Source organism: Galeopterus variegatus, unplaced genomic scaffold (assembly GCF_000696425.1).
Source record: "Galeopterus variegatus unplaced genomic scaffold, G_variegatus-3.0.2 Scaffold7339, whole genome shotgun sequence".
Lineage (NCBI taxonomy): Eukaryota > Metazoa > Chordata > Mammalia > Dermoptera > Cynocephalidae > Galeopterus > Galeopterus variegatus.
This window is the reverse complement of record NW_007733450.1, coordinates 45,233-58,220: the sequence shown is the minus strand read 5'-3', so window position 1 is coordinate 58,220 and position 12,988 is coordinate 45,233. Positions and strand designations below refer to the sequence as shown.

Sequence of the window (12,988 nt, the reverse complement as noted above, 5' to 3'; positions counted from 1 at the left end):
TTGAGCATCTTTTCATGTGCTTATTGGCCATTGGTTTATCTTCTTGGGTGAAATGTCTATTCAAATCCTTTGCCCTTTTTTAGTTGGGCTATTTTGTCATCTTATTACTGAGTTGGGGCAAAGATCACTGTCCTTCCAGCCTAGCAATTAAAACAAGTAAATTGATATTTACAAAAAAAAAGTACTAATATATTAATATTTTTGAAAGAAACTTCCATGGCAAAATATCAAGCTTTGTTTTTATTTTTTGGCAGCTGGCCAGTACAGAGACTGGGCCCTGGACCTTGTGGTATTATCAGCACCACACTCTACTGAGTCAACTAACCAGTCAGCCCCAAGCTTTAAGTAAAAGCCAAAGCTCTTCCCATGGCTTACTAGCAGAGTTGAGTCTCTGCTGACTTTTCTCTTCTCATCTAATTCAAGTTTCTTCGTTTGCTCTCCTCCAGCCCCACTGACTGTCCATATTCCTTGTAGGTGCCACAGAGGTTCATGAGTCAGAGTTTTCACACTATTGCTTGCGCCAGGAATCTTCTTACCCCAGATTACCTAATGCTCTGCCCTCCCCCTTCAGTTCATCATTTCTGCCTCAACTCTATATCACATTCTTAGGGAATTCTTTCCTGATCAGAAAATTAATTGATGAATTAATTAATCCACATAGCCTTTTATTCATTACATATTTATCGAGCACCTACCAAGTGCCTTGAAGTGATGTGGGTGTTATGGGTGTACCAGTAAACAAAACAGACAAAATTCCTTCCCATGGCCCTGGGGAATGGTTTGGGAGAAATATGCAATAACATCTGATCACAATCAGAGTGACAACAGTAGGATCAGGAGACAGAGAGTGTCGGGGTTGTGCTACTTTATATGGGTAGTGAGGTAAATTCTATCTGATAAGGTGAAATACAAACAGAGAACTACAGAGAGTGATAAAATAAAGCTTGCAGATATTTCAGGAAAAAAGCATCCCAATGAGAGCAAAGATTCTAAGGAAGGAGAATGGCTGATATGCTTGTGAAATATGAAGTAACCCAATGTGGCTAGAGCAGTAAGCCCAGGAACAAGAGGAAGGAGATGAAATCATAAAGTTAACAGGGGGCCAGATTATATGAAGTTTGGAAGATCATTTTATTTATTTATTTATTTATTTATTTTCCTTTTTGTCTTTTTTCGTGACCGGTAACAGGATCGCAACCCTCAGTGTCGCGCCCGCTTTTTTTTTTTTCCTTTTTGTCTTTTTTCGTGACCGGTAACAGGATAGCAACCCTCAGTGTCGCGCCCGCACCGCGCTCAACCAGTGAGCGGACCGGTCTCCATATGGGATCCGAACCCTCGGCGGGAGTGCCACTGCACTCCCAAGCCCCACACTCTACCGAGTGTGCCACCGGGCCGGCCCTGGAAGATCATTTTAAAAACTTTAGATTTTACTTCACATAAGATGAGGAAGCCAGGGGAGTGTTTTGAACCAGGGAGTGAATGATCAGATTTATCATTAATAGGATCTCTCTGTCTGCTGAGCACAGAATAAAATCATGTGACAGAAATGGGGAGAACAGCTAAGAGGCTTCTGTGATATTCCACGTCAGAGTGGTATTACTGCAGGTGGTGAGAAGTCATCAGATTATAGATATATTTTAAAAGGAGAACCAGCAACATTAGTTGGTGGATTATTCACTTAACAAAGACTTATTAATTGCCCACTATGTGAATTGTTCTAGAAAGTAAGAACTTAGCAACAGACAAAGAGATGAGAACTCTTACCCACATGGAGCTTACTTTCTAGTCAGAGAGACAATGAACCACATACTTATTAATTGCCCACTATGTGAATTGTTCTAGAAAGTAAGAACTTAGCAACAGACCAAGAGATGAGAACTCTTACCCACATGGAGCTTACTTTCTAGTCAGAGAGACAATGAACCACATAAATAAAAAAATACACATAATATTTCTCATAGTGAAAAGTGCTATGAAAAAAATAAAGCAAGAAAAGGAATAGAGGAGAGCCACAGGTTCGGCAATTTCTAAAAAGATGACCATGAAAGACCTTTCTGAACAGGTGACATTTGAATAAAGACATGATTAAGGCCAGGGAGCAAGCCACATGGATTGATGGAGACATAGCAAGCCACAGGGTCGGAACAAGGGTGATAATCCTGAGGCAGGAGCAAGCCTGGTATGGTCAAAGAACCAAAGGAGTCTAAGGAGAGTGGTGAGATTGTGGGTCAGAGGGGTTTGGGGGTGGGTGATGAGGAGCAGAGAGAGAGGGAGACTGGAAAATAGGCAAGGTGGGATCAGGGGACAGAGAGAGACTGGAGCACAGAGGAGAAGGTTGAAAAAGAGATGGAGGACTGAGGAACTGAGAGAGGGAGAGACTGAGTGTTGGGACAACTAAGGGGACTGCATAAATGCCAAGGGTCAGAAAGAGAAGACAGAGTAAGTGGACAACTGAGGGTTCAAGAGGAGGTAGTGAGGTGGAGAGGGGCAGAGACTGAGGCAGTGAGGGAAATGGAGGGGCTGAGAGAGAGGGAAATAAGGGGCAGAGAGAAGAGAAACTGGGTATTCAGGCACCACAACAGCAGGTCTCTACACAGATTTGGCGTCCCTGCGCCGCTTTAATGGTTTCTACAGATGCTTGACCTGCCAGGAGAAGCGTCTGAAAAGAAACCTGAGCTCCTGGTGAGAGCTGATGAATTTAAAGCCCAGCCCCTGCAGACAGGAAAGGTCCTCAGTGAGAGGGGAGACAACAGAGCCTGTGGAGCCCTCGCGCAGAGCACTGGACAGCATGGCCACCAGGCCTGCCTTGTGGCTGGGACCTGTGCTCCTGGTTTCCCTCTGGGGAATCTCAGCTCCATGTAAGAAGGGGCAGAGGGTCAAGCAGGGGATCCTAAGGGTGCCCAGCCTGACTCCCTCCCCTCCATGTCCCAAAGCCTCTCTTCTTAGGCGCCTGAGTGAGCACATCCAGTGGTTTCAGGAGAGCTCTGGCCTGGGATTGGACCTGGACATGGGCTTGGGTGCTGTGACCCTCCCAAAAGTAGGGTGGCTGGTGCAGCCGCTGGACCCCTTCAATGCATCCAACAGACAATCCTTCCTGCAGGTGAGTCCACTGCCTACCCTGCCCTCTCTTCAGCTTCTCTACTCTGTCCCTCAGTCTGCACTTGTTTTCCCTTTCTCTATACCTCAGTCTCCTCACCCTCTTGCCCCTGAGTTTCATGATATGCCTGCTATCAGAATCCCCTTACGGCCCTTTAGTCCGGTCCCTTTGTTTCTTATATTTGCCCTGAGTCTCCCCTCTCTTTCCTGTGTCCTACTTTTTTTGTCCCTCGGGGCTCATCCTTCAGTCATTCGTCTTTCCTTCTCTCTGTCATTCACTCTTACTCTTTCACTGCCCCTCAGTGCCCCATTTTCCTTGTCCTTCAGATTGGACACGAAACTCACCACCAGGTCTCAATATGTAGCAGAAATCTGAACCATCAGACCTGGATCACAACAGGCACACAAAAATATCTCTTCAATGAATGAAAAAAAATCACCATTTTAGTGCCTCCTCTAAACACAGTCTCCAAAGTCATCCACTTGGGCCTTATTCCTAAATCCATCACATTCATTACTTACTCTACAATTATTATTTCAAGACATAGCAAATGCCTACTATGTGCCAGCCACTCATTCCCTCAGTCCTGGGGATATGAGTGAAAAAGCCAATAAAAATATTCGCTTTTGTAGATCCTGTATTCTAGACGAGGAGGTAAACAGGAGAAAAGTGAAAACATAAGTAAACAGCCCATCTCACATAGTACTCAGTATGTAAGGAAAGATCAATGAGAGAGAGAGACTGGAACAAACGGGGAGTAGGGAATAAGTCAGGAGTCTCATAGCACCATTTCTTCTTCCCCATCCTACCTCTTAGCGTTACTGGGTGAATGACCAACATTGGGCTGGCCAGGAGACTGGAACAAACGGGGAGTAGGGAATAAGTCAGGAGTCTCATAGCACCACTTCTTCTTCCCCATCCTACCTCTTAGCGTTACTGGGTGAATGACCAACATTGGGCTGGCCAGGATGGACCTGTATTCCTGCATCTGGGGGGTGAGGGCAGCGTTGGGCCTGGCTCAGTGATGAGAGGTAAGAGACAAGGATGGGGAAAAACATGGCTGGGAAGCTGGTGGGGACCAGGAAGGGGAGCTGCATACTGCAATGCTAGGAGACCTGAGGAATGCAAGAACTTACACCCAGCTGGCATTCTCCCCCCACTATGCGCTCTTCACAGGACACCCTGCAACTCTGGCCCCAGCCTGGGGGGCCCTGGTGATAAGCCTGGAACACAGATTTTATGGCCTAAGTATACCTGCTGGGGGCCTGGACATGGCCCAGCTCCGCTTCTTGTCCAGCCGCCATGCGTGAGTGGGGATAGGGAAAGTGTTTGGGGTCACAGGGAAAGTGTTTGGGGTCACAACTGGGAATGTCTGTGTCTTGGCATCTCTGCATCTGTGTCTCTCTCCTCCACTGCCCAAAGTCAATCTCTGAGTCTCTGGTTCCCTCTGTTTTCTTCTCTTTCATAGTGTCTTATTCTTTCTTTCTCTATCTCTGTGTCTTATCCTCCCTATTTCTATCTTTCTCTTAGCCTATATTCTTGTTTCTCTCTGTCTCACTGTCTGAAGTAGGCTTCCATCTGACTGTGGCCTACTGGTCCAAACCATGGGCATTTCTTTTTCTTTTTTTCTTTAATTTAATTATTTTAATTGACACATTGTGATTGTAATATTAATGGGGTACAATTTGATGTGGGTTTTTTTTTTTTTTCCCTTTTTGTCTTTTTTCGTGTCCGGCAACGGGATCGCAACCCTCGGTGTTGCTCCCACACCTCGCTCAACCAGTGAGCAGGAACCGGTCTGTATGTGGGATCTGAACCCTCGGCGGGAGTGCCACCGCGCTTCCCAAGCGGCGCACTGTAGCACTGTGCCACCGGGCCGGCCCCAATTTGATGTTTTGATACATATATATGTTGTATAATGATCAGGGCAGGGTAGTTAGTGTACCTATCACCTCATGCATTTATCATTTCTTTGTGACAAGAACATTCAAAAGACTCTCTTCTGGCTATCATGTAATATGCAAAACTTAACTATTAGCCATAGTCACCATACTGTACAAGAGACTACCAGAACTTATTCTTCATAAATAATTCAGACCACTAACATTTCTTACCTGGATTATAGCCACAGCATCCTCACCAGTCTCCCTGTTTCTGTCCTTGACTTCCATGTGGAAACCAGAATGATCCTGTTAGAGTGTAAACCAGATCATGACCTTCCCCAGCTCAAATCCTTCATGTCTCCCATATTGTTCAGAGTAAAGTCAAAGACTTTTTAGTGGCCTTGAGGTCCGGTGGGCTCTGGCCCCGCCTGTTAATCCTGACCTCCACTCTCTCACACTCACTGGGCTCCAGCTACAGAGATCCTTGCTGTCCTCCAGACTTATAGGCACATTCCTGCCTTAAGCCTTTGAACTCTTCCCTCTGCAAGGAGTGGTCTTCCTCAAGATATTTGTATGGTTCCCCCCCTCACCTCCGTCACTGCACTCACTACTATTCACAACCACCACCATTTCATTTCTCCAACTTTATTTCACCTGCTTTATTGCTTCTTTCACCTGCTTTTTTGTTCTCCACAGGAATTATGTCTCCCTCTCCTACTTGATGTCTGTCTCTGTCTGTATCAGTTTCTTTGCCTGTGTCTGTCTTATTCTTGTCTCCCTGTCTCTGTGTCTACATCTGTGTCTCTTTGTCCCTATGTCTCTGTCTTTCTCTGTATCTCAATCTTTTCTACAAGCTAAAACAGATTGTAACTGCAGTAGGATGACACTAACTGCCAACCACTTCAGAAAGGTTGGCTAAGAGAAAGCCCTCCACAGGGGAAAGAGGATGTTAGGCATATCCCAACATCTCTCTCCACTTAACTTTGTCTTTCTTCTCTCTCCCATACCTTCTAACCCATCCGGCGTAGGACCCCTCTGCCTCCTCTGAGTAGCTCTTCTTGACTGCTCCCAACATCTCCCTGTTTGTCAGGTTTTCATCTAAATTACTTTGGAAATTTTTCTCTCTTACCTAAAACAGGAAGGGAAGGAGGGTGGAGGCTTTCCAGAGGGTGAGGACAGGGTCTCCCTTGGACTAGGCACAAGTGCTTTTGGAAACGTGTGTGGCAATGGAAAGCCCTCAAAAATACATCATGAAAAAAGAGCCCTGGCTTCTGGCCAGACTCTCCCATTCATATCTCTGGGTCGCGGTGTCCCCACCTGTTTAGTGGGGAAGTCTTCAGGGATTCCCAGCGATGGGGACCGACTGAGCCTCCCTTCTGACCCCAGGCTGGCTGACGTGGTCTCCGCCCGCCTGGCACTCTCCCGTCTCTTCAACGTCTCCTCCTCCAGCCCCTGGATCTGCTTCGGAGGCTCCTATGCCGGCTCCTTGGCTGCCTGGGCCCGGCTTAAGGTGTCCGGGACTGCTCCGGGTGGGCTGGAGGGAGGGAACTAGGACTCCCGGGTCCCAGTATCAGGTAATAGGAATATCCTCCCACTACGCTTCTCCCCTCCACCCCACCCCCATCCCAAGAGCTTTAAACCCGTCTTCACAAGAGCCGGAGATCACACAGCGAGTGAGTGACACAGGGGCGGGGAAATACGGGATCCCAGTCTCTCGGCCCCCAAGCTGACTCCTTCTCCTTCCACAGTTCCCCCATCTCATTTTCGCTTCTGTCGCCTCCTCCGCCCCGGTGCGGGCCGTGCTGGATTTCTCCGAGTATAACGACGTAAGCATGGCGGGGAGAGCGGGGGAGAAGGGTCTCAGTGGGCGGAGTCCCCTGACATCTCCCTGATACCTTCGCTCGGGTGCGACCACAGGTGGTGTCCAGAAGCCTAATGAGCACGGCGATTGGCGGGTCCCTGGAGGTAGGAGGTGGGAGGTGGGAGACGGGGCATAGTCTGAGGGGGATGGGAGAGGGAGAAGACCCTGGGAGCCCGGGCCATAGAAGGGCGAAGCCTGCAAGGCGGCGGGTCTGTGGGAGGTCTGAGCTCCGAAAAGGCGGCGAATTCTGGAAGAAGGCGGGAACCGAGGATGGGCGGGGCTACACAAAGCGGGGCACCCCCCCCCCCAGGGGGCTGGGCTGAGAAGGGGCCCAGGGAGAAAAGATCCCTATGGGAGGGTGAGGCTCAATGTGGGGCGGGGCCATGAAAGAGGGCGGTGCCTGGAGGGACGACTCGGAGGAGGAGCCAGAAGAGGCGGGAGCTCGGCAAGAGCTGGTTTCCGCAGCTTCCGAGGGGTGAAGAGTTCGGCTGTAGAAAAGCGGAAAACCCAAGGAGAGCGCCGGTCCTGGGAAGGAAAAGCGGAGGCTCAGCCCAAGCTTCGCCGACGCCGTCTCTCTGTCGCCGCAGTGCCGGGAGGCGGTGTCCGCAGCCTTCGAGGAGGTGGAACGGCGGCTGCGCGCGGGCGGGGCGGCTCAGGCAGCGCTGCAAGCGGAGCTGGGCGCGTGCGGGTCCCTGGGCCTCGAGGAAGACCAGGCGGAGCTGCTCGGGGCGCTGCAGGCACTGGTGGGAGGTGCCGTGCAGTACGACGGGCAGGCGGGAACGCCGCTCAGCGTGCGACAACTCTGCGGACTCCTCCTCGGGGGCGGGGGCGGGGGCAACCGCAGCCACCCCACACCCTACCGCGGGCTTCGTCGGGCGGTGCAGGTGAGCAACCCCCTACCCCTGCGAGGCCGGGAGGAGCTAGCAGAGAAGGGTTCCTGCTCCACCTCCCGCTGTGTGACCTTGGCTAAGCAAGCACCCTCTCTGAACCTTAGTTTCCTCATCTGTAAAATGGGGATGGCACCTCACAAGAGCGAAGGGGGGACATGAGGCACAATCAGCTTGGAGCCTGGCACGCAGTATGCAAATGTTAGAGACTGTGATTTTTATCTATTTTGCCTATCTTATTCTGTCCTTTTTTAGGCTTGCAACAGTGCCTGGCACATAGCAAGTGCAAGGTGAAATGAGGTGGGACATGAGGCACAATCAGCTTGGAGCCTGGCACGCAGTATGCAAATGTTAGAGACTGTGATTTTTATCTGTTTTGCCTATCTTATTCTGTCCTTTTTTAGGCTTGCAACAGTGCCTGGCACATAGCAAGTGCTCAGTTAGTATTTACAGAATGAGTGAAAAAATGGAGCCCTGGGGACGGAGTTTAGAGTCCTGGGTCCCAGCCTCTGAATCCTCAATTACAATGTCACTTTTCCAGCACTGTCTGGACTAAGTGCTGTACGAAGTGTTTCACATATATTATTTCATTGAATTCTCAGAAGATAGGTACTATCATTATCCTCACTAACAGAAGAGGAAACTGAGGTCCAAGAGATTATCACTTGCCCAAGGTCTCTTACATATAATCAGGTCCCAGGCATCTGGTGCCTTGATCTCTAATGTATGGGACCGAGGCATATGCTCCCTCTGACCACTGACTTCCAGAAGAACTCAGAAACTCACCCTTCTATTTCTGATTTTTGACCTGCGGGGACGTAGTCCTTTGGGTCCTGGCATACCGAGGGAAGAGGAGGAATTTATGTGTGTATGTATGTATATTGTCCCCTAGATTATCATGCACAGCCTGGGCCAGAGGTGTTTAAGCTTTTCCCGAGCAGAGACAGTGGCACAGCTGAGGGCCACAGAACCCCAAGTGTCCAGTGTGGGTGACCGGCAGTGGTTGTACCAGACATGTACTGAGTTCGGCTTCTGTGAGTGACTGGCCTAACCCTTACCCCCCAAACAAACATTCTGTGCTATGGTGGTCTGGACTCATTTTCATTTCCATATGACAACTAATCTGACTCCCAGGCCTTGGTAATCTGCAGTTGTTGGGCTGGAGTGGGTCGACAAGCCATATTAGTTTGTGCACATGCTTGGCCCTCATGTGCCTCCTCATGCACACACTCAGACCTCAACATGAGTGATCTTCCCTTCAACCTGCTCTTTTTATGTTTCCCTATTCTGGGGATGGCCCCACCTTCTCCCCAGTCACCAGCTAGAAACCTGAGTCTTGGTTTTTGATGGTTCCTTCCTATTATTTGGATAGCCTGTTAATCACTGAGTCCTGCCCTGTAGAACTCTTCGGTCCACGCTGCCCCTTTTCTATTTCTATCTCTGCTGTCCTGGTAGAGGCCCTCATCCTCTCCCGCCTGGATCCCTGCCCCAGCCTCCTCCCTGGTCTCTAGACTTTCACTTCACCTATACAATCCAGCTTGTACACAGCAAACAGAGAGATCTTTCTAAATATGACTTTGTCCCTCCTCTGCCCAAAACCCTTCCATGGCTCCTCAGTGACCCCAGAGTACAGTTGCCAGATAAAATACAGGATGCCCAGTTCAATTGAATTTCAGATAAACAACAAAAATTTTTTAAGTGTAAGTGTATCCCAAATATTACATATGCTGAAAAACATGGGTCTTTTGTTCATCTGAAATACAATTTTTTTTTTTCTAAAGGTAAGGGGATCTTAACCTTTAGCTTGGTGTTGTCAGCACCACGCTCACCCACTGAGTGAACCGGCCATCCCTATATGGGATCCGAACCCACAGCCTTGGTGTTATCAGCACCACACTCTCCCAAGTGAGCCATGGGCCAGCCCCTGAAATTCAAATTTAACTAGGTATCCTGTATTATTTGTTAAATTTGGCCACTGTACCCCAAACTTAAGTTCAAAATCCTTTCCACATCCTCTGGAGGAAGTGAGGATAGTGGTCTAAAATAAAATGTTCACATTCCAGCTCCATTCCCTACCTATTATGATCTTGGGCAAACTTGAGCAAGTGACTAACCTCTCTCACCATGCCTCAGTTTCCACATCAATAAAATGGGAATAATAACTATTTCTCTCATAGGGTTATTTCAAGGTTAAAGGAGGTATATATGTAACATGTTAAGAATAATGGAGGTAGACAGTAAGTATTCCATAAGTGCTTGCTATTATTGTCACAAGGCTTTACATATTTTGGCCCTCTTAATACACCAGTCTTCCTAACTTTGCACATGGTGTTCACTTTGCATGAATTACTCATCTTCCCCTCTTCACATGGTTTACTTATCTTCCCCTCTTCACATGGTTTATTTATCAAGTCTCAACACAAGATGCACCCCCTCAGGAAGCCTTCCGTGATCCCTCAAGATGTCAGCCTTCTCACTCTCCACATCAGTAGCTCTGTGTTCTTCTCTTTAGCACTTTCCACAGTCTGTAATCATACATTTTTTTATTGCCTGTCTTTCCCTCTGGACTCAGTCCTGTGACAGCAAAACCTGGGGCTGTCTTGGTTGCCACTGTGTGCCCAATATTGTCCAACACATATCTGAGCACATGGCAGGCGCTCAGTAAATGGTGAAGGAAGGATAATTAATGTCAAATTAAGAAAGTTAGATTTATCCTGAAAGCACAGTGAACTAGGCATTTTAAGTAGGGGAGACATGGTCCAATTTTTACTTCCAGCACTCCAGGCTCCTTCTCACCTCCAGACCTTTGCACATACAATTTCCTCTAGTTATTATGCTTTCTTTCCTCTCTGTGTTTGGTTCACTCCTACTAATTCAGTATGGTTTTGTCCCTTGCAGGATGCTGTCCCTGAGCCTATCATGCTTCCTCTGGAATCCTTGCCTCCTGGCCTTTTTCCGTCACAGTCCTGATCACTCCAGCTGTCACTATCTGGGGATGTGTTGGTCTCTGTGACAGGACTGTGAGCTCATTGAAGAGAGGGCTGGAAATGTCTTGGGCATCACTGGAGAGAGCTCTGTAAATGATTATTAAAGGAGAGTGGGGGGTGGCTATACTCCTTACACTTATAAGTATCTCCTTCCACAGATGTCACCTGTGAGGATGCTAAATGTCCTTTCTCCCAGCTCCCAGCACTGCCCTCCCAACTAGATCTATGTGAGAAGGTGTTTGGGCTCTCAGCTTCATCCGTAGCCCAGGCTGTGGCCCAGACAAACTCCTACTATGGTGGCCAGACCCCTGGGGCCACTCAAGTGCTATTTGTTAATGGTGAGTATGCCATCAGAACCTGACTCCTGGGTCCCCACTTAGCCCCAGCTCAATACACCATCCTCTCCTTTCTTTCCAGGGGACACAGACCCCTGGCATGTGCTAAGTGTAACACAGGCCTTGGGACCCTCAGAGTCAGCCCTTCTAATCCCTAACGCCTCTCACTGCTTGGACATGGCACCTGAGAGGCCCTCAGACTCCTCCAGCCTCCGCCTAGGGCGCCGGGTAAGAGAAAAAGGCTCTGTGTGGGTAATTTGCATTCTCATTTTCATGATTATTTGCATGTTCATTCCTCCTACTAGTGCTGGGGCCTGACTTTCAAAATTCTCCCCACCTCTTCACAGAACATCTTCCAGCAGCTGCAGACCTGGCTCAGGCTGGCAAAGGAGAGCCAGGTTAGGGTTGGGGTCTGAGTCCCACACCCTTGGCCACTCCCTGCGTGGCCACCTCAGTCCTGGACATATTCATTCACTAGACGAAAGAAAGCAGCTTGTTTTGAAGGGGGAAATTCCCAGGAATTCAGCACCTGTTCTGCATATAACTGGCTTGTGTCTGCAAATATCCTCACTCCCAACTGAAAGTGTTCTGTTACATAGAGTTATATGAATATAAGTGGGTGATTATTCTTATTGAGTACTTGTATTTTTGAATGTTGAATATCAAAGAAATGCTCTTTGTGCTGGTGCCCTCCCCATGCAAATCAGAATCTAGCTTAAATTCTGCCACTCCAGCTCCTGGGCTGGGCGCTTTGCCACAAGTTTCTCTCTCTGGACCTCACACCCTGACCCTGTCTCTGTTCCTCACTGTTTCTCTCACTGGACCTTTCTCCCTCAGTCTCTATTTTTTTTTTTTTTTGGCTCTGTCACTATTTGTCTTTCTTAGTCTTCTTCTGTTTTTCTGAATATCTTCATTTCTGTCTCTCTCTGAGGCTTGGTCTGTTTCTCTGTTTAGTTTTCTGTCTCTCTCAGTCAGAGTCTTTGTCTGTACTCTCCCCTGTCGCCTGCTCTGCCTTGGCTAGCTCCACTGCTCTCTGCTTCTGACTCTCCTTCGTGCTCTGTCTCTGTGTTTCTCCTGGTCACTTCCTCTCTTACTCTCTATCACTGCCTGTTTCCCTTTCTTCAGACTTTCCCTGTCTCTCCTTTGCTGTGTTCTCAGTCTCTGTCTTTCTGAGGTTCTGTCTGTTTCTATCTCTGACACACTTTCTCTCTGTTTCTCTTCCTGTGAGTTAATCTTTGTCCTTCTCTCTCTCTCTCTCTCTCTTAGTCTTCTTTATAGAACCTTCATTCACCATCTCTTTCAACAATTAAATGTCACTCCCTAGTGCTTCCAGCTTCTAATCCTAGGGGTTCAGGGTTCTGGCCAAGCCTTCCTGATGAAGACCCCATCCTCCAGGGCCTGGGGGTAGGGCTAATCCAAAGGGTGCCTCCATAGCCTGTGTTAGCTGTGCCAACAGTGCCATGGTTCACCCATCTGAGCAGCAGCCACCAGAAACAGGAAGTAGTAAGTCAGGGAGGCTGACTGTCTCTAGGCAGCTGGGATGTGCAGAGGAGAAGTGAAGCAAGTCAGGACAAGGAGGGCTGGTCAGAGAAGCCATAAAGCTCATTCTCCTGTGAGCAAGTCTCCTGCCTTTCTTGACTCCAAACACTGAGAACTAACTCTTTTTTTCATCTGAGGGCTAACCTTGGCCCTGCTCACCAGGGGCTACCCTAAGCCTCTATTGTTCTTTAACCACAGCTGCTCATGCTGAGGTCTAACCTTGTTTTGGCTATTGAGTCTCTTGTAATTCCGTATGAATTTGAGGATCAGCTTTTTCATTTCTGGAAAAAAAAAAAAAAAAGTTCATTGGAATTGTGATGGGAATTATATTGAATCTGTAGATAACTTCGGATAGTACTTACATCTTAACGATATTAAGTCCTCCAATCCATAAACTAA

At 48.2% G+C, this 12,988-nt stretch overlaps 1 protein-coding gene across 1 annotated transcript; it reads left to right on the top strand.

Annotated features, from left to right (window-relative positions):
- The first annotated feature begins 2,779 nt into the window (after positions 1–2,779).
- Positions 2,780–11,682, top strand: PRSS16 (protease, serine, 16 (thymus)). Its single transcript, XM_008591842.1, has 12 exons — positions 2,780–2,858; positions 2,934–3,100; positions 4,029–4,128; positions 4,274–4,403; positions 6,367–6,490; positions 6,729–6,806; positions 6,898–6,945; positions 7,429–7,725; positions 8,621–8,762; positions 10,874–11,053; positions 11,133–11,278; positions 11,398–11,682. The coding sequence occupies exons 1-12, from the start codon at positions 2,789–2,791 to the stop codon at positions 11,464–11,466; spliced, it is 1,551 nt and encodes a 516-aa protein (XP_008590064.1). The 5' UTR covers positions 2,780–2,788; the 3' UTR covers positions 11,467–11,682.
- The last annotated feature ends 1,306 nt before the right edge of the window (positions 11,683–12,988 follow it).